Here is a 20,939-nt window from a genome sequence, read left to right on the forward strand (position 1 = left end):
CTCAAAGCTTGTACATGATATTATTCTCCTTGGGTAATAAAATACTCCAAGGGGGGGGGGGGGGGGGTCGGCCCATTCCGGCCTCTATGCGGTGTCACACGTGCAAGCTCCATTTTCAGCATTTGTGGATGTTTTGTCCAGCTTTATGTTTTATGCAAAGTGATGATGGATATGTGTTAAGGCTGTGGCCATGTTAAATGTTTTAATATGCATTGATGGTATCAACAAGTGTGTCAAAGGCCCTAGTCCCTCGGGCACCCGCCGCGAGTTACAGGTGGAGGACACGGGAGCTTGCAAGGTGTCAGAGGACATGGGGCCGGATAACACCAGATATGGTCATCACTTACTTGAGCTGGGAGCCCAACACCATCTCGTTATTTATAACGGGATGAGAGTGGCACGATTGAGGAGCACTGACATGCTTTCCACAATCAAGGGGGGGTAGCACAGCGGACTACATCATGGGGTCAATGGAGACCCCACAGGTCCTCGGGCGCATATGATGCCCCGGGGGGCTATCGGATGTTATTGCTAGCACCATAGGTGTGAAGCAAGGATGTCCACTCTCTCCTACACTATTTGGGCTATACATCGATGAGGTGGCTGACTTTATTGGTCACAGTGGTGGGGACGGGGTAGAGATCTCAAGTACCACAATCCACATTATGCTATATGCAGATGATATTATTCTGGTCTCTGAGTCACGGATGGGACTACAGCACCATCTCCATGCACTCGATGACTTCTGCACACAGAGGGGGCTTACAGTGAACCTTGGGAAAACCAAGGGCATGATTTTCCACACCTCAAGGCTGGTTCGACGACAGGCCATCTTCACACTATAGCAGGAGGACAGCTAGAGGTGGTAGACTCATATGTGTACCTAGGGATTGCATTTACGACTCCGCCGGGAAGATTTACTATGGCACAGGCAGCCAAGGATAGACCCACACGAGGATATGCAGCTCTGGCCATGCTAGAGAGACAATGTCACCGGGCACACTTCCAGGAGCCCCGCACGAAGGGGTGGTTGTTTGACACACTAGTCACCCCTACTTTGATGTGTTGCAGCAATATGGGCACTTGGGCTCGCCACCTCCACATGGTCTCATATAGAGAGACCTCAGATTCTCATGCTCTCACGGATGATCCGCAGCAAACCCTCCGTCCCACATGACATTGTCCGAACGGAGTTTGTTGCACCTCCTATGCTAGTAGAGGCCCTCTTCCAGACGATCTGCTTCATATAGAGGATCACAGATATGCCATCAGATCGACTCTCACATAGAGCTTTTGAGGCGTCCAGGCAACTCGCAGAGAGTGGAGATAGGAGATCATGGTATTCACAGATGATACAATGGCTCACTCGGCATGGTCTCGACATAGATCACCTACCACCTTTCCAGTATGATATACATGCACCACACATCTAGCTCTCTCACAGTGAGAGGAACAGAGTCCTTCGGCAAGATTTATGGCAGCGATACACTCAAAAGACTTGGATTACACCCAGTCAGCCTCTACCGCCGAAGATGCTATACTACAGAAATCAGTTAAAGCGTATCTCAGTGGATGGATTCATACAGAGACGTGGATACATGGATGTGTACATGCCTCACAGTGCCCAAGTGGCGATTGGCCAGCTCAGAGTGTCATCACACGAGCTTGAATTTGAGGCAGGTAGGGCAGCACGGATCCTCAAAGCAGAGAGGATATGCAGACTATGCTAGGAGGAGGTTGAGAGTAAGGAGCATTATGTATGCAGATGCAGAGCATATAGTGTCATTAGAGAGAGATACACCACCATCATATCCAGGAGCGGCTAGCTCACTTACACTCACACCCGGAGACCATGCTTAGAGGTATTTTTGCCTCGCCATCGCCTAGGTATCACATATTACACCCCCATTATGGTACTGGTTGGAGCTAGACAAATCTGCATTGCATTATTGTATACCCTACGCATATAGGTTGCATACTAAGCCTCTAGCAATAGTGCTCAATCCATCACACCCCCCCACTAGCTCAGTACTTTCATAGTTTATTTCATGTTCATTTTGTCCCTTTTTTTCTGGGCATATAGAAGACATTGACGGTTGTACATTGATTTGTCTCATAGGTCGAGTTCGGCCTCTAGTAGACGTTAATACAGCTCTCTCTCTCTCTCTCTCTCTCTCTCTCTCTCTCTCTCTCTCTCTCGGTTGAACAGAATGCTAATCAATACACTTAAATACACCAAGATTTAATGGAGAGCATGCTCAATACAAGAAGTAATTTGCTAAACTGACAAGACACGCACAATGAGCCGGAACGGCCGGCCCCTCCCTCAAATAGAGTATATTGATATTGGGAGAATCAAGTACATAGTGTAATGGACATTTCTGACCAAATGCATATGAATACACTATTGCAAACAATGTGGTTGTCAGTGTAGACTTGCAACCCACACTACCCTCTCAAGTGCCCATGTTCTCTACATCTGCTCTCTATTGTTCCACCAACACGTGGTAGCAACAATCTGCAAGAGAGCACATAGGACAAGAGAACACTACACAGGGTATGTGATATTGGAGTCCGGTTCCTCCCTCCTACTACTTGCTTCCATATTTAAGCATAAAAGCTTACCAATTGCAAGTAGAGTCGATGATAGTGTAAGTCTGCGCAATGGAAGTGCTTGGAGTGTTGAAATCTTCATTGTCACAATCCTTCATGACAAAAGTCCTCAAGAGGATGAAGGAAACCCTGGGAAAGCTTCCCCTATGGTTCAACTTGAGAAAGGAAGGCTGAAATTAGGGTTTTCAGCAAAAAGACTAAAAATTACAGCAAAAATAAGAGCTGTTTTGCTGAATTTCAATCGTTGGGAGTGTGTAGGAGAGTGTACAGCACTTGGAAACACTCTTGGAAGTTGGAAAAACACCCTAGCAAGCTTGGATATGGAGTTGGGAAGGAGAGAGTGCAAAAAATACAGCCAAAGAGGCCTCACGAAGGAGGTGCCTACTTCTAGAGAGAGAGGGAAGAATGAGGTGGTGAGTTGTCCACTCTAGGTGTCAAGTAGGTGCTTCGTGGTGCAAGCTAGAACAACGGACACATGGCTGGTTCCTCCCTTTGTAGAAAGGGGATAAGGTCTAGGCGGTGGGCATTGGGTTTTGTACACCTCGGGACATCAGTGTGTGTGAACACAGGACTGGTCATAATTTATAAGTGAGTTTTGGTCGCCCAAAACTTAATGGAGTGTGTACACACTCACTTATAAATTAGTGCTAATTCCTAAGGCTAGGTTTATGACCAATACTTACCACCTGTCACATGCTACATAACCATGTCAGCAGACAGTTTCACACACACGGTTCACGGGCGGGCGTCCCCTTACCTAGAACTACAGATTGGTCAAGCAAGCATGAAAACAACCTGCAATTTCAATTGCAAGCAAGCACATAAAGATGCTATGCAATGCAGCATTGGTATGGACAATCCCCGTTCATGAGACTATACCAAAATAGACGTGCTCCAGGCAAGTACACAAGGTACCAAACCCAATGGAACACCAATCCACCAGGCATTTCCGGGCATGTACACAAAGGCACAAGTCCCGACAAAAAGCCAATTCCACAGTATCACATGAGTGGCATCAATCCTTGGCATATACAACAACACCTGGAAACACTCTTGGAGAGTGTACAGCACCTGGAAACACTCTTGGAAGTTGGAAAAACACCCTAGCAAGCTTGGATATGGAGTTGGGAAGGAGAGAGTGCAAAAAATACAGCCAAAGAGGCCTCACGAAGGAGGTGCCTACTTCTAGAGAGAGAGGGAAGAATGAGGTGGTGAGTTGGCCACTCTAGGTGTCAAGTAGGTGCTTCATGGTGCAAGCTAGAACGGACACATGGCTGGTTACTCCCTTTGTAGAAAGGGGATAAGGTCTAGGCAGTGGGCATTGGGTTTTGTCCACCTCGGGACATCAGTGTGTGTGAACACAGGGCTGGTCATAATTTATTACTGAGTTTTGGTCGCCCAAAACTTAATGAAGTGTGTACACACTCACTTATAAATTAGTGCTAATTCCTAAGGCTAGGTTTATGACCAATACTTACCACCTGTCACATGCTACATAACCATGTTAGCAAACAGATTCACACACACGGTTCACGGGAGGGCATCCCCTTACCCAAAACTACAGATTGGTCAAGCAAGCATGAAAACAACCTACAATTTCAATTGCAAGTAAGCACATAAAGATGCTATGCAATGCAACATTGGTATGGACAATCCCCGTTCATGAGACTATACCAAAATAGACGTGCTCCAGGCAAGTACACGAGGTACCAAACCCAATGGAACACCAATCCACCAGGCATTTCCGGGCATGTACACAAAGGCACAAGTCCCGACAGAGAGCCAATTCCACAGTATCACATGAGTGGCATAAATCCCCGGCATATACAACTGCCATGGACACCAGTCCAATGTACATACATGATGAGAAAGCACGGGTGGACCAACTGGGTGGCCAAATGGTGACATTCTCTTTCTCTCTTCCAATCCAAAGTAGCGAGGGCAGATTCACCCACTACACCTAACCTTCAGGCTAATGCAAGAGCTCGGCCGAGAGAAGTGACACTAGACAGAGCCACTGAGATATGCAGAGCCCAGCGCCCTCCACCTCATGGTCCCCGCCCATGCCTGCGTCACTACAGGAGGATCAAAGCCATCATCTCCCACCACCACAAGACTTTCTCCCGCTGGCCCAGCTTTGCTACATTGGGTGCCACGTTACAGCGTCCTATGCGGGATATTTCAGGGTGATATAAGAGCCGGACACTTTTTGTTTTGGGATCAAATCTCACATTTCAACCCTTGTTACTTTCTTTGATTTTTATTTTTAGTACCCACGATGATGTATTTCATGGACATGATGTAACCTTTTGGTCTCATAGGTCATTTTGGCCTTTTGTAGACATTAATACAGCTCTCTCTCTCTCTCTCTCTCTCTCTCTCTCTCTATATATATATATATATATATATATATAATATATAACAGGCGGAGGAGTGGATCTACAGCAAAGCAGCCAACCTCGAGTGGAGGGGAGTTTTATGATGGGTGGGAGAAGATGGAGAGACCACTAGTGATGATGATCTCCTGCATGATCAGGAGTAAATCATCAGTACCACATGAGATAGTCCGGGCAGAGATGGGAGCCCCACCGATCGTAGCCGAGGCCCTCTTCCAGACGGTCACTTTCATACATAGACTATGGAGCCTCTCCAGGCACAGATACTCTAGACTCACACTAGAGTCGTCCAGACAACTCCCATCACAAGGCGACACGGAGAGCTGGAATGCCCAGACTACTAGCACATGGTTACAGCTACATGGTATGCATATGGACCGCCTTCCACCTTTACAGTACAGCCTGGACTCCCCCTTCTGGAGTTGAGCTGGAGTGAGCTCAACAAGATCATCAGGATGGATATCATTCAGGTACACATCACGCACATGGATCATGCACATGGATCACACCGGCCGTGCAACCAGGGACAAAGATGGCTTTCTACTGAGAGCATCTTCTCCACTTTTCCCCTGATGGTTTTGTTGTCCGCCCGAGGTACATGGACATAAACCTCTCATGTTAGATGTGCTATTGGCCAAATCCGAACGTCTTCACATCAGCTAAGGATAGAGACCGATCGATATGGAGCCGTCTCCCTTCCCCCTGAGGATCGGATTTGCCAACTCTGTCAGCTGGAGCCAGAGACTAAGGAGCACTACATATGTCGGTGCCCAATGTACTATGAGATTCGAGGACGCTTTCATTGCCTCTTCCGAGACGGATCTCATAGGCCACTTTGGCCTTTGTAAACGTTAATCTCTCTCTCTCTTAGCCTCTACACACATCGCACATGGATCACACCCCCGGACCTCCCCACGAAGATGCACTTTTACGGAGACCACTTCCTCACACTCACTGAGTATGGATTCATCCAACAGCCGGGCTACTTGAGTGTTCACATGTCCCATGCCATGCGGATTGCGATTGGCCAGATACGGGTTTCTTCCCACCGCCTCAGAGTGGAGACAAGTAGAGCTAAGCACATCTTCAGAGCCGGGAAGCTCGTACGGACACCCAGAGAGGAGATGATCTGCCGACTATCCCACACAGAGGTAGAGACGGAGGAGCATTACATATGCCGCTCCCCAGTATACTATGAGATCCACGGAAGGTTTCACTGTCTATTTCGTGATGGATTCGGTCCACTCTCCAGGATCATTGACTTCCAGGACCAGCGTTGCCTGGGCCTCTTCCTGCTTGAGTTCCGCAAACACAGGGACACCTTCTTCAGACACACAAGCCCCAGCCACCCGCCCCCTCCCTCGGCAACCAACCATCACCAGTTTCTTCCGGACCCACGAGGTGGAGGACACCGACATAGTGGATCTTGTGGACCCTCCACAAGCTGCTCTGGACCTACCTCGCCCGAGAGGAGTTACCTCGGACCGAGCCTCTGCACTCCAGCGTGCCTGACGCCCTCGACCCCCCCCGTCGGCCACGATCAACTCATCAGCTCCAGATCCAGGACATGCTCCACCGCCATCGAGCTACCTTTCCACGTGACATAGCTAAGGGAGACCTCTCAGCCATACTCATCAACCCCATGCTTGACATTTTGGAGAGTGGTATACCATCTATTCGGAGCTGATGTTGCTCCCATGTTTTTATGTTTTTAGTATTCCATGACGAGTTTCCATGGACAGTTTTGTATCGCCCCAGTGAGATAGCTATATTTATGTTCTCATTCTGTTTTATTTTCCATTCCATGATGAGATATGCCATGGACATTATTGTACCACTTTGGTCTCATAGCCTATAGGCCCATTGGGTCTTTAGTAGACACTTAATATATCTCTCTCTCTCTCTCGGAACATGCCCCAGAACAGCTGGTATGATGAGGAGTGCAGAGAGATGAGGATCAGATTACAGAGAGAGGTGCTCATGGGTGTTACCACTCACAGACAGTCACGGATTACCTTCCGGCGCCTAGTGCAACGGAAGAAGAGGGCTTATCTTGCTCACTTACAGAGGGATTTGTATCAGTTATTTATGAGTCAGGACTCACGCGAGGCATGGAGACTTCCATGAGCATTCACCATCACCAGCCATTACCTCCATAGAGATTTGGGGTGAGTATGCAGCATCCCTGTACACAGCACCAGGACAGCCGCCCCTACCAGACCCATCGGAGCCATGCCAAGAGACATGTGCTTTCTTTACTGCTGAGATGGTAAGGAAAGCTATTGACAGGATGAGGACTGGGAGAGCATATGATCATGATGGTTTGGTGGAGCAGAGCACTTTCTTCATGCCAGAGATATGCTTGCAGAGCTTATTGCTATGATGTTTAACCGAGCCATGTGTGAGGGTTTTCCTGAGACTTGGAATATGTCCACGATTGTGCCTATCTTCAAGTCAGGGGATCCCATGCTTCTTGGGAATTATCGTACCATCATGATTGGTCACACATTGGCTAGTATATGCATCTATTCTTAAGCAGGAGTTGAGTAGATGGGCAGAGAGAGAGGTCATACGTGCATCAGGGCAGGCAGGGTTCAGGAGAGGTTTCTCCACTCTTGACCATATCTTGACACTCAGAGCTATTATTGAGGAGGGCAGATTATATGGCAGGAGGATTTATTGTTGATTTGTGGATTTCCGCAAAGCTTTTGACACGGTACCGAGAGCCAGACAGATGCGCAGACTACAGGAGATGGGAGTGCCCAACCCACAGAGCTGATTTGGGGAATCATGGCTTTATACAAGACAATTGTGGGGCAGGTACGTACTACTCAGGGTATATCTGAGATGGTTCACTCCACTATTGGGGTGAAACAAGGCTGCCCCCTTTCTCCCACCTTATTTGGGATGTATGTGGATGAGGTTTTGGACTATGTAGAGCGGGAGGGTGACAGAGGAGCATAGCTAGCAAGGACATGGATTCCGCTGTTATTGTATGCTCATGATATTGTGCTTATCTCAGATTCTGCAGACGGGATGCAGCGTCATTTGGATGCATTGCACACGTTTGCACAGGACAGTGGATTGTCTGTTAACCTTGGTAAAACCAAGGTGATGGTGTTTAACACCACAGCACAGTGGGTTAGGAGGTCAGTACCCACCTTTACATATGGTCAGTAGACAGTGGAGTATACAGATGCATATACTTACCTTGGTGTGGTTTTTAGTTGCCCCTATTTTCCTTGAGGAGAGGAGCGGAGACCAGATTGACCAGAGCTTATGCAGCATTGGGGAGACTAGAGAGGATGTGTTCGCAGGTTCAGTTTCAGAAACCTCGAACAAAGCTCTAGCTCTTTGACACTTTGGTCACTTCAGCCATGCTGTATGAAGTCGAGATATGGGGACCCTCAGTGGATCACCACAGCCGAGCTGGTAGCACTGATGGATGGAGATGTATGGAGAGGCCCTTGGTTTCTATGATTTCCCGGATGATTAGGGCCAAGGCCTCCGTACCACATGATATTATCCGTGCAGAGATGGCTGCCCCCCCATTGGTAGTAGAGGCACTCACTCAATCAGTCTCCTGTATACATAGCCCTTGGGCTCTCCCTAGAGACAAATATGCTCGCTTAGCCTTGGAGTCTTCACGACAGTTGAGACGGATCTTGTTGGTATGCACAGATGACAGCTTGGTTCCAACTGTATGGCTTTAGTATGGACAGGCTACCTCCATTTCAGTACTCCCTGGATGCACCCTCCCTCTCTCTCACACGGGGAGAGATTACCAGACTTATGAGGCAGGACTTGACTCAGTTGGACACTAGGAGCACATGGATACAGCCAACACACGAGCTTGGTACGAAGATGGCTTTCTATAGAGATCATCTTCTCCAGCTCACGGAGGATGGGTTTGTGATTAGACCCAGCTACATGGATACTCATCTTTCTCATGGGGTACGGTGTGCTATTGGTCAGATGCGCACATCCTCACACCAGCTAGAGATTGAGACTGGCAGATTCAGAGGAGTACCAACTGAGGCCAGGATTTGTCAATTGTGCCAGATGGAGCCAGAGACAGAGTTACATTACTTATGTCACTGTCCAGTATATTATGAGATACGAGGCCGTTTTCACTACCGTTTCGGACCACTTTCTAGAGTCATGAGATACCAGGATCAGAGATGCCTCGGATTATACTTGCTGGAGTTGCGTAGTCATAGAGAGGGTCTCTTGAGAGGGAGGGGATCAGAGAGGGAGAGACACCTACAGAGGCAGATTACAGACTTCTTTCAGCCAGAGATTTTGCAGTCAGGCCAGCAGGCATTGCAGCTAGCCCCAGAGTATAGCCGCACCAGAGGTACACTGATTGATCGGGCTATAGAGCTGGTGCGCTCCAGGCGCCCCAAGATGAGAGGCCCATCTCGACACCGGCGGAGACTACAACAGAGGATCAGGACCATACTAGCACGGCATGGGAGACATCCAGTCAGACTACTCACCATGGAGGACATTGAGGATATCCGCCATCGACCGATGAGAGACATCTTTGGATAGTGATGTATATGATGCTTACCTTTGTTGCTGGAGTTTTCCTTCCTAGACGTTATCGATTAGGAGCTCCTAGTACCTTACTTTTCCTCATAGTTTTTGTTTCAGTTTCAATTAGTTGTTTAGTTGTTTTAGCTTTTCGTACACAGACATTGTATTAGATCCACCAATTGTTGTAACCTTTTTGGTCTCATAGGTCATTTTGGCCTTTTGAGGACGTTAATATATCATTTCATTTCATTTCTCTCTCTCTCTCTCTCTCTCTCTCTCTCTCTCTCTCTCTCTCTCTCTCTCATCACATGTACTGTCAGATGTTTTCATTTCTACTTTTTCTTTCAGTTTCCATGGCTCAGTATATCCATGGTACCATTGTATTACTTTTGGTCTCATAGGTCCCTGGAGCCTTCCATATATATATATATATATATATATATATGTTAGTTATATGAGAGAGAGAGAGAGAGAGAGAGAGAGAGAGAGAGAGAGAGAGAGAAATAAAATGAAATGTTATATTAACATCTTCAAAAGGCCAAAGTGACCTATGAGACCAAAGAGAGAGAGAGAGAGAGAGAGAGAGAGAGAGTTACATTAACGTTTATGGAAGGCTCCAGGAGCCTATGAGACCAAAAGTAATACACATAATATATACATAGTACCAAAAGTAATACACAATATATATAACAAGCCTCTAATGTCTCTAAAAAATATGAGTCTTTTGGGGCGCATACCATACCCGCCTGGTACCAAACGCCTCTAACAACCCTGAGCACGCCATGCCGCAGGAACATTAATCGACTTGCCGAAAGAAGGCTAGTGGTACAAAGTGGGTCTATGAGACCAAACGAAAGTCTGACGGCACCATTGATCGCTACAAAGCCATACTTGTGGAAAAGACTTATGCACAGCAAAAGGGCATAGATTATGATGAGACACCCACATCTCGTATGACCACCATCATGTGTATCACAGCACTTGGATATTGTAATAGACCCACAAAGAGCACCCTCTATGTCCAAAAGACGAAAGAGGATTTGATGATCATCGTGTTGTACGTTGATAGCATTCTACTCGCAAGCCCGAATGCTAGCAGATTTTGTTTCTTTCTTGGTGGTTCAAGCATATCATGGCTCAACAAGAAACAGCCAACACAATGGCCACATCTAGCTACAAGGCAACATTTATTGCTACCATTGAGTGTGTATGACTAAGACGCCTTTTGGCATATCTTAGTGTTGGACAACAGTCCTCCACTCACATCTACACTGACTCTCAGAGTAGGAACCTAGTGTTTCATGCTCCCACGAAGCACATTGAGGTGTATTATCATTATGTCAGGGAGAAGCTCCACGCAAGAGCAATCAGCTTGGTTTATGTCTCTACACATGACAATGTGGCAGATCTATTCCCAAAGGCTCTTCCTTGTGAAAAGCTTGAAGCTTTCCGCAAAGCTCTAAGCATATTGCCTTCTAGGGATTGATCTTCTGGATCCCTATACATGTTCACAGCATCACTCCGCCGGCGGGCGGGGGGGGGGGGGGGGTTAGGGGGGGGTTGTAGACATCTATGTAATTGGCAGTGGTGTGTGACACTCTAGGACTAGCCGGGACACTTTTCCCTCTTTAAGAGGTTTTTTCCCCGTGCATGTAAAAAACCTAACACTATTATTTGGGGTATACTTATCCTTTGTACCTCGTACCACTCATTCTACTTGGTAATCATCAACGAGTTGTGTGCCTCTCACTCTCACGCTATTTGAGCTCCGCTGTGAGTTCTTGCTGCTGCTAACCCTAACCTGCAGATTCCAACATGAAGTACATTCCCCAAGAACATCCGCCCTGCAAAAGCATCAATACTCTTCACAATTGTGCCCTCCATACAAGGTGCGACCTTTCAGCCTGTAGGCCTTTCCGTGTAACCATGACCACCCAGCTTTACAAACTTTAAAACAGATATACCACTCAAACCCCCCACCACCAAAAAAAAAAAAAAAAAGTAAACACAGCACATACCATATAAAGCCTGAAACTTACAGACATTGCAATGCACTAAAACACCCCAAAAAGACTCAAACAAAATTTTCATGTAACAATAGCCAAACAGATTGACGAAACACTTGGAAGAGACCACACTGACACATTAGACTAAGGGATTAAGAGCAACTAACCACTTCAATCAGCAAATCTTTTAAACTATTCTTTTTGGTCCTCCGTAATCTATCAATGGTTATTCTCAAATACGGTTCAACCCATTCATCCACTCTTCCCTTGCAATTCTGCAGCACTGCTTCAATGAGTTTTGGTGCAGGCTCTATATCACCATCTTCGAAATTGGGTTCTGCAAATACCTAGACAAGGGACAAAGATTTACACATTTTTTAAAGATTGAATTGAGCAAGGAAATAGTGCCATAAACTGATTTCTAAGAAACACAATTGTGTACCCGAGAAATGATCTTGAAAAGGCTTTGCTGATAGTCTGGTTCTTTACAGGAAAGAAAATGCTCAGTACTCCTGGATATATAGTTGTCTAAGGGAACAAGAATGTCTGCAAAACAAGCACAATATAGATTACTTTCCAAAAAAAATGCATAGCACTCACTATTAGTATATACCATTTGAAAATATGTAGATTCCAACAAAAGCAAGGAGCAACTGAAGCCGGCATCTGTAGGGCTCACCTTAGTCCATGAAAGCCCTCAAAAACCATCATGCACAATGTATGCATGAAGGCCAACCTAAGGGGTTGCTACCAAGCTCACCGCAAAACCCAGTGTCTTATACAACTGGAGCCCAATATTTAAGTGTCCAGGTTTCCAACTAGAGCTGAGTCATGACCTGATCTCAATCCTAATCTAATGGGATTCCTCCCAACTGGAGATGCCTGATTATGAGCAATACACTCATTTATGTAGTCAATATTCAAAGTAACAGCTAATAAAAGCAGTATTCAGTCACTTTACAATGAGCCCAATAAGTATATGTGTAACCTCATAAGTAAAAGCCAGCCTAGTTATGTCCTTTAGGCACATAACAATGTGGGCTTAAAATAAATGGGCAAGGAAAGATAGACTGGAATGGAATGGAATGATGATGCAAACTTTAAAAACCTACCCAAATCAAATCTCATGCCAGCCTTTGAGTCCGTGCCGCTCAAACGACAACCAAATGCCCAATAATTCAGGTTATATGCTATCTTCTAAAAACATACCTCTTAAATAAAAGAAGTCGAGTACAAAATAAAGAGAGTAAAAATTGTATTTATATAAGCCTTGAAAGCATGGATTATGCCATGGGTTACACCATCCATGAACCGCCACAGGTCTGTTGCACTCGTGTGTATATGAAAATATCAACGAGGCTCGAACACTGCACCAATCGTTTCATCCTCTCAAAGAAACAAATGACCATCGGAAAGGGTTGCAGATGTGCTTTTGCTAAGACTGATCCCACCATCTTGCACCCATACATGAGCAGCTTCACAAGAAGCACCTCGTGATCACGGACTAAGACTGGTCCCCCAATCTTGGAGCCATATAAGAGAAACATGGGCTGAAATTGATCCTACAATCTTGCAACCATACATAAGCAGCTTCACTAGGAACACCCCAGGCTAAGATTGGTGCCACCATCTTGCAACCGTCTATGAGTGTAACTTCACTAGGAGCACCTCAGGCTAAGATTGGTCCCACAATCTTGCAACCGTATATGAGCAGCTTCACTAGGAGCAAGTTACGATCACCGGCTAAGATGAACTTTCGTTAAGATTGGTCCCAGGATCTTGCAACCATATACAAGCAGCTAGGAGCAAATTGAGGTGAAATTTAAGGTTGAACCGGGTTTTTAATTTCCATCATGATTGATGAGTTCAAACATACAAAACATGATAAATAAAGCACACAGGAATCATAACTTGAGAGAACCCCTACAGACAAGATTTGCAACAGTGTTTCTGTTGTACTGCTGCCTAACATTATGAGGACACCATTAGATACTGTTTACAGAACATTGCAAGAAAAACCTCAGAGACAGAAAGAGAATTTAACAGGCTTCAAACATAGGACAACTATGGATCTTAAACACCGTTGGGAAAAACTTACTTTCAAAAAAGTCGATAGCCCATTCATCTAAGGCTGAAACCATAAGCGGCCACAAACTCCACATGTTTAGTGATATAGTTGGGGAGAAATAAGTCAAGTATGATACTATTTCCAGAAGCTCCTCAAAGATATCTGAGCAAAGACCCAACTCAGGAATGTTGCCACAACTTACGGTGAGCAAATATACTCATGAAGTGAAGAAAAAAATAAACCTACCCTGCCCATCTGTTGACAACATGTGCTGCACAATTGGAAGCAATATAGGTTCCACCTGAGGAAATAAATCTGGCAGTCTGCTTACTGACTCGAGAATGGTGCTGATTGCTCGAAGGCAGCCAACAGCAGCCAATGCTCCTGAATCATCCTCCTCCTCCTCTCCTTCAGAAGATCGAATGAACTTCCAAAAAGATGAAGCCTACGAGAGCTAGTGAAAATTATTAGGATGTGTATGCTTAACCTTTGAAATATAGATCAAAAAGCATACCCAGCTGCTCTCTGCATAATATTTATGTGATAGCATACCCAGATATATGATTTCAAAAACCTTTCATCCATAAGCACAAAATATCAAACCTGGAGAAACATGCACAGCATGGCAAAACAAAAGAGCTGGCAATGTGCAAGTGAGGTGCATGTTGGTTTTTCAACTTGCATAGTCACATTGGACGAGAAATGGGGACGGGGAACGGGGACGGAAAAGATTGAGAATGGCCATTCCCTGTGACTATAGAGTGACATGGGATGGGAATGGGAATGGGAAGATGCTGCCATCCCCAACATTCCCGAGTCTAAAAATGCCCATTCCCTGTGACTGGAGACACCTCAAAATGTCATCTGAACAAAAAATTTATTGCCACACTGGTTTCATATATTTTTGCTATTTCATGCAATTAGACCCCACTCCTGAATTGCAGATTCCAGCATAAATCTTCACTCCTCCATTTTGATTTTGACACAATTTTCTAGAAATGTTTGCCTCTCTCGACCCAGCTGAGTGGGTATTCTGCACAGTATTTAATTTCTTGCCTCGTGGGTATCCAGTGTCCATACCCAGGCAGTTGGGCATCCAGATTCCACACCCTCCTTACCCGGCCAGCTGGGCATCTTGATAGATGGGCATACCAAGCAAGACCTACACTGGGCATCCGGACAACCAGGTAGCTGATTTTCCCAAACTAGCTCTAAGTTGGGTATCCTACAAGTTTCCATTGGAATACATTCCATAGAACCATGTTTCAAAGAAGTCCCAAATCCCTCGTTTTCCCATCATCCATCACTCCAGGTTCATAAAAGCCTACACTTAACTCGCTATGGTCACTGGTTTGAAAGGATTTCCACTATTTAACATCTTCATCACGATAAAATCCGAGACTCCAGTGAGGACCTGTGTCAGCTTCAATGCTTTTTTGAATTGCTTGATTACTGTGTCTAGCAGATTTTATTATTTATACACAGAACTGTACCCTCTTCCACTCTATACAGACGTGCAAGAAACACTACATGAAGTTAATGAGAAAAAGATGTTTAAACGCCTACTTTGCTCATCGACCCCTTCCCATCTGCCTTTCCGATTTTTATTTCCGCCACCTTCACACACATCTGCCCAGCAGGCAGTCCTACTTTGTACTCTTTTCTGGGCAAACATGTATGAACATAGTACATACCAAATTTTGGCAAAGACCAAGTGCATAAGGTGCCATCTCTTCACCAAACTTATCAACAATTGTCTCCAAAGTAAAGACCAGGTCTTCATTTTCAACTTCGTTCATAAGTTTGAAAAACTCTGCAATAAGCACAATCATATAGCTTATGTGAACCGTCTCTCAATGAAAGAGAGATGCAGGCAAAGGTCTCAAAACCAGCAAACAAAACAAGCACCATACCATCAAGTAGCTGTGGTAAAATTGGACGAAGTTCATTCAAATCTGCTTACAAAAACATGACCAATGTCCTGATCAGAGGGTGATGCGAAAGCAACTAGCCCACATGTGGGCTGCAATTAAGTTGCAAGCTGGTTATGATTCTTTTTACTATCCTACCCCTAGAATCGCCAAATCCTTTAGCCTCAGGACAGTACATCAATGTAACTTCAAATGATAAACAACTGCATGTAACACTACTACCATAGCTATACCTTTGCAAGCTTCCACAAACGACCGGAGTGCAACAACTGAATCCACTCGAACTGGTAGCTCGGGGTCTTTCAATGCCGCCACAATGCTATGCATGGCTGAGCTAAAATTTCGTTGGTCTGCAAAAGCAGTGCTTGCATACTGGCCCGACACCCATGCTGCCTGCACTCTTGCAAAGACACAATAAAAGAAACATGCAGTGGACAGTTAAAGATCTAAAAAATATCCAATGTTTTTACAGGACTAACAGTTAATGTGTACACATACGAGGTTACTAAAAATGATATAGTCAAGCACGCACTTTTGCTCTTAGATGGCCAATGGGGCTACTAAACTCGGGGTAGACATGCTGCACAAGCATTTGTTCTAACTGTGATTTGTATGGCTCGGTTTGCTTGAGCTTATCACTTAGTGCACCAACTGCCAGGAGAGCACCATCCTTCTGTCTGTAAGGCTTCTGTCCATTGGGAGCTTCATCGTACCTGCACTCACCAATTGGTTGAAACACCAGTTAAGAGTACTCTTGAGAGGAACTACCCTTTCATATACCCAGTCTTCTTAATGAGACTAGTGCCATAAAGTACCATGTCTGTAGTCATTGAGTAGGTCAAGTAGATTTCAAAGGGCCAAAAAAGGAATGAATTGGAAGCACTCACCTTCGAAAGACATCCACTATGAAGGCCAAGAACTTTTGCAGGTTCTCTTTCCCTCTTTTCCTGAAGAGCTCTGTTATGAAGTTTATTGCTGCTGTTCGAGGACTATACATGTCTTCGATGATGTCTGATGCACTTCACTAACGGATTTAGAACACAGAAAACACTCTCCATCCACATTTGAAATTGCAACCAAAGACGTAAATAAAAATGGAATGAAGAGTGAAAAGAACATGAAATTCAGAGTGGCAAGCAGAGATGGTTTGCTTACCATAACCTTTTCTGACATATTCATGAGGATCCTCACGCCACAGCTTATCGTCAACATCATTAAAACACATGAGAGGAAAGATAATCTCAAAAAGAACAGCATCCAGACGAGGCTTCAATAGCTGGTATGTTGCTGACTTAGAAATGCTGAAACCCATGAAAAAAAACCCAAAAAACTTTCATCCCAGGTGCACAGGTCAAAATCTACTGACGTGCTAATAGAAAACTAAGGGGCTTTACAAATTCAACCCCACCAGTTCCAGCTATCAGAAATTTCTGACATTAGTGGGCAGGGCACAGGTACTCATAAACAGTCAATTGAGCCTGTCCACAGCCTCTCTGTCTACAAAACGCAGGCTGTATGTGTAAAAAAACAAAACCTTTTAACACTAAGAACGAGATAAGAACACACCTGGTGCTAACATATTGCAACACAAGGTTTATAACCCGATCTGGCAAGTATCCACCTTGCTGTATGACGCTTAAAAGCGTCAAGTGAGACTCTAGAAACTGTGCAGCAAACTGCTTTTGGAACATTTGAGCAAATGCTTTGTTTTCAGGCTTTGACATCTTTGGGTCTCCAAACCTGCAGAAGATCCATAGCTGAACCTTAAGTAAAGGCGAAGTCATCATGGTATGTATCATCTCATTGATAGAAAATTTTCTATAGTGGGGAAGTGCAGAATAGCTACAGCAGTACATATGGCCACATTGAAATGCATGAACTGACCTGTTATATAAGCGATTCATGATATGGATGGTCCACTTCTTCACTTTCCACCAGCCCCACACCTTCCGCTGTTCTGGATCAATTGGCTGACCTTCAAGTGGTACCGGCCTCTCAAGAATGTTGTGAAAGCAAGCCATCCAGGCAGTGAACACATTTGGATCATGTAGCTGTTTAGGAATCTCAAGCTGAAAATAAGAATTCAGAGTACACAATGAGAATCTTTGGTATACACTACTTGTTTTTGTGGTGGCTGATTTGAATGCAAAAGGTGATAAAAATCAAATCCACACAAGGATTTTGGGCCCAAAACTTAGGGACTCCCTTGGGGGTAGCCAAAGTCCCTTCATTATGTCTACTACATTGGGGACTGATAGCCACAAACTTGCTTCAAGCTGCCCTAATGTTTGACCCCCAGTATGCGTTAGCACTTCAATTAGAGCAACATGAGAATTCACGTACATAAACTGATGACCAGAAAATTTTGCATGTGAGCTTGATCAAATCTGCCACCTCAATGGGTGGGTTCAGCATGGAGAGGAGATATTTGAGAATTCCAAGCAAGGTTGAGAAGGTAGTCTCAATAATCTGATACACAGGAGTCCTTTCCTCCTCATCTTTGAACCTGCAGGAATGTGGAAAAAAAAGATTTCTCAATAGGCCTGCCTTCGATATTGAATTATTCTTGATTTTTAAATTCATAAAAACATTAATAATTGAGATAAAATGCATATCAATACAGTTTCCTAAATAGTTTGGTACTACATATTGTGAGAGCAAAAACTGCTAGGCAAGGTGCCATCTTCTTGGGCAGACTGACACTTTTAGTTCCTTGTTCTTGATGTTTTTTAGTCAGAGTTTTACAGCCAATATGGTGTCTTATGGCGGCACGACTCCAGTGGGCCAGATGGCTTATCGTTGTGAAGTCGGTTTGCATAGTCTAGAATGGTTTGAAGTGGCTCATCGTTTGGAGTCGTCTAGAGTGGTTTGAGATGGTTTATCGTTTGGAGTGTGTAGCATGGGAATGCCCCTTTATGGGATAAATAAATGGGATGATAATTGTAAGGGATAATCACAACACGCTTTCGAAATGTATGGTGCACATAGAGTGTGGGATTCAGTGGTGCAGGATGTGCAAACAACAGGGCGATGTGCACGAGGATAGAGCAAAAAGGGTGGTGTACATGGAGGCAAGGAAAAGGTGATTGCCAAGAGCCCGTGCCTGGTCTTCAAAAAAAGGAGGGTAAAATTGATGGTGAACATTCATGATTTTCATAAAGGAGAGTTCTTGCTCTTTGAGAGAGGGTCAGGAATTGTAAAGTTGTCTTCTGGTGTAGAGGATGGTCATCTTCATGGAGAGCGTGGGGGTTTCTGCTCGCATGAGGGAGAGCTATTTGATCCCATTTTGCCTGAAAGTGAAGCTAGAGGTCATTCCTTGAATTGCAGCATGAAGTAGGGAGGAACGTCGTGAGTTCTTCATTGATGAAGAAGCTACAAGAAAGCGAGCTGTTTTTTTTTGGACAAGTTTGAGAGTGGGCCTTTGCTTCATTTTTCTTATGAGAATGCTGCATCAATGGAGGAGGTCGTGTTTTCATTGCACGGGGGAAGGAGGAGAGCTCGATTCTTGCTCAGGGATGAAGAGTTGATAAAGTTTGTCTTTAACTCTGCAGGAGAAAGCATGAAGGGAGAGCTTCGTTCCTTTCTTGGAGGAGAGAAGTTACATTGCAAGGGAGTAACGGCTGAGAAGAGCTTGCTTTTCTATTCAACAGAGAAAGGCACAACTGTTGCAGCAAAATGAGCCCTCAGAAAAGGCTCCACTGGCCAGCTTTTTACGGGGGGGGGGCTTCTACCAGTAACATGGACAGCAACAACTAGAGCACCATCAGTGCAAAGGCTACCCCAACCAAGGTGTGACAAAAAGCTATGCATGAGAATGTGAGGATTGTTATTGTAGAAAGAAAGAAAGACAGATATTTTAAGCATTTACTAAAGACCCAATGGGCCTATGAGACCACTGGTTGGTGTTTGTTGGGTAATGCGAAGATGTCATGTAGCCTCCTAGCACACTTGCATTGATTAGGCCCACAAGGCCATAGTACTTGGATGTCCTGCTCATTACAAAATTCCCGCAGTAATTTATTTGTTAGCTACCATGAACTTAATCACGAAAAAATAACTAAATTCTTATTATGTCAATTTTCCCTTCTGTATTTTAAAAAAAAAGAGATCAATTGTTTATACATAGAATAATCAACCAAATATATGGTATTTTTTAATTATATTATGATGATATATGATTGATTGAGATTTTTTAAAGGAGACACACGTGCACCATACTAGGGCATGCATAGGTCCAATTGGTGACAACTTCTGTAACATGGCTGCTTGCAGAAAAGTGTTTATGATAGATTGATTGCAATTAGCGTCTAATCAGAGACTTGAACCCATGCAACAAACTGCTTCTTCGTTCTCAATACACAATAGAGAAGATGACCTAATCTACCTTATATTACTTATCATGCAATATGTACAATGATGAACAAGAGAGACTCAATGGTAGCTTAGCTCCTGAGCTCTCAATGACTCAATGATGCTTGATTGATCAATGGATGATCAATGAATGATCAATGAATGAATATGACTAAGGGCCTAGGCTCCTAGTTATAGTGTCTAATGTTGGTAAGTTGCCTACCAGCCCCACCAATCCTAATGATAATGTCCAACTAAGCGTGTTCACAGCTGGCCAATAGGTAGAAGCATGTCCACGTCACACCCCAGAAGAGTGTGCAGGCGATAACTTCGTCATCCATCTCGTTGAACCTGGAAGGCTTCACACGAGGCCTGGAAGAAGAAACTTGGGATCAAAAGCTGAGTTTGCTCCCCACGAGGCATGGAGGAAGAGTTCAGGATTCCAGTAATTCCCGACAGCAAGCCGGTGAAGCTGCACTGAAACTGTCCAGCAACAGCTCTCAGAATGGTGACTCCAATGAGAAGAACAACTCTCATGCTGACATACAGGATGCTCCAAGTGGCAGAGAACAACAGCTCTCGTGCCAACATGCAGGATGCTCCTGGTGACGCCTGTTGGATTGGAAGTGATGCTCGACCAGTTGCTCAATGAGTTGCACAGTGGGAGCTGGCTGCTCCTCGTGCTTGGAGGCAGTCCTTGAATGTAGATGCCAAATCTCAGGGGCAAGAGATGGAGATCCACCCTTGCAAGCCTTGAGGTGCTCTATTTGGTCTGTTTGTGACACCATACAGGCCTCCAAGCGCTTTGTTTGTTCCGCCATCATGCAGGAAATCAAAGCCGCTATCGTCTCTGCTTCCATGATGAACAACTAGAAACTAGAAAGCAGTAAGAAACCCAAAAATGCCTCAAACCCTACCTTGTGCAATCCTGATTGTAAGGGCGCTATCCCTATCAGGCAGATAATGCACATGGGATGAATGAAAAGAAAACTTTGCAGGCTCCCTACTCTGGACTACTCGGGCTTATGTGCAAGAG

The 20,939-nt window shown here is 44.8% G+C and overlaps 1 protein-coding gene across 2 annotated transcripts in view; it reads right to left on the reverse strand.

The window, feature by feature from the left end:
• LOC147612518 (importin beta-like SAD2) overlaps nt 1-20,939 on the reverse strand; it is a 109,376-nt gene that overhangs the window by 35,896 nt on the left and 52,541 nt on the right. For both annotated transcript variants that reach the window (XM_086783152.1, XM_086783153.1), the window contains exons 5-17: nt 17,897-18,059; nt 17,438-17,622; nt 17,120-17,293; nt 16,709-16,854; nt 16,441-16,564; nt 16,086-16,266; nt 15,787-15,946; nt 15,536-15,577; nt 15,317-15,435; nt 13,869-14,067; nt 13,653-13,784; nt 11,997-12,100; nt 11,722-11,901 (exon numbers count right to left, since the gene is read on the reverse strand). In XM_086783152.1, coding sequence (XP_086639278.1) covers nt 11,722-11,901; nt 11,997-12,100; nt 13,653-13,784; nt 13,869-14,067; nt 15,317-15,435; nt 15,536-15,577; nt 15,787-15,946; nt 16,086-16,266; nt 16,441-16,564; nt 16,709-16,854; nt 17,120-17,293; nt 17,438-17,622; nt 17,897-18,059 — 1,909 coding nt within the window. The remainder of the gene's footprint in view (nt 1-11,721; nt 11,902-11,996; nt 12,101-13,652; nt 13,785-13,868; nt 14,068-15,316; nt 15,436-15,535; nt 15,578-15,786; nt 15,947-16,085; nt 16,267-16,440; nt 16,565-16,708; nt 16,855-17,119; nt 17,294-17,437; nt 17,623-17,896; nt 18,060-20,939) is intronic.

The sequence above is a fragment of the Cibotium barometz genome, chromosome 45 (assembly GCF_041138505.1).
Source record: "Cibotium barometz isolate CiBa-2024 chromosome 45, ASM4113850v1, whole genome shotgun sequence".
Lineage (NCBI taxonomy): Eukaryota > Viridiplantae > Streptophyta > Polypodiopsida > Cyatheales > Cibotiaceae > Cibotium > Cibotium barometz.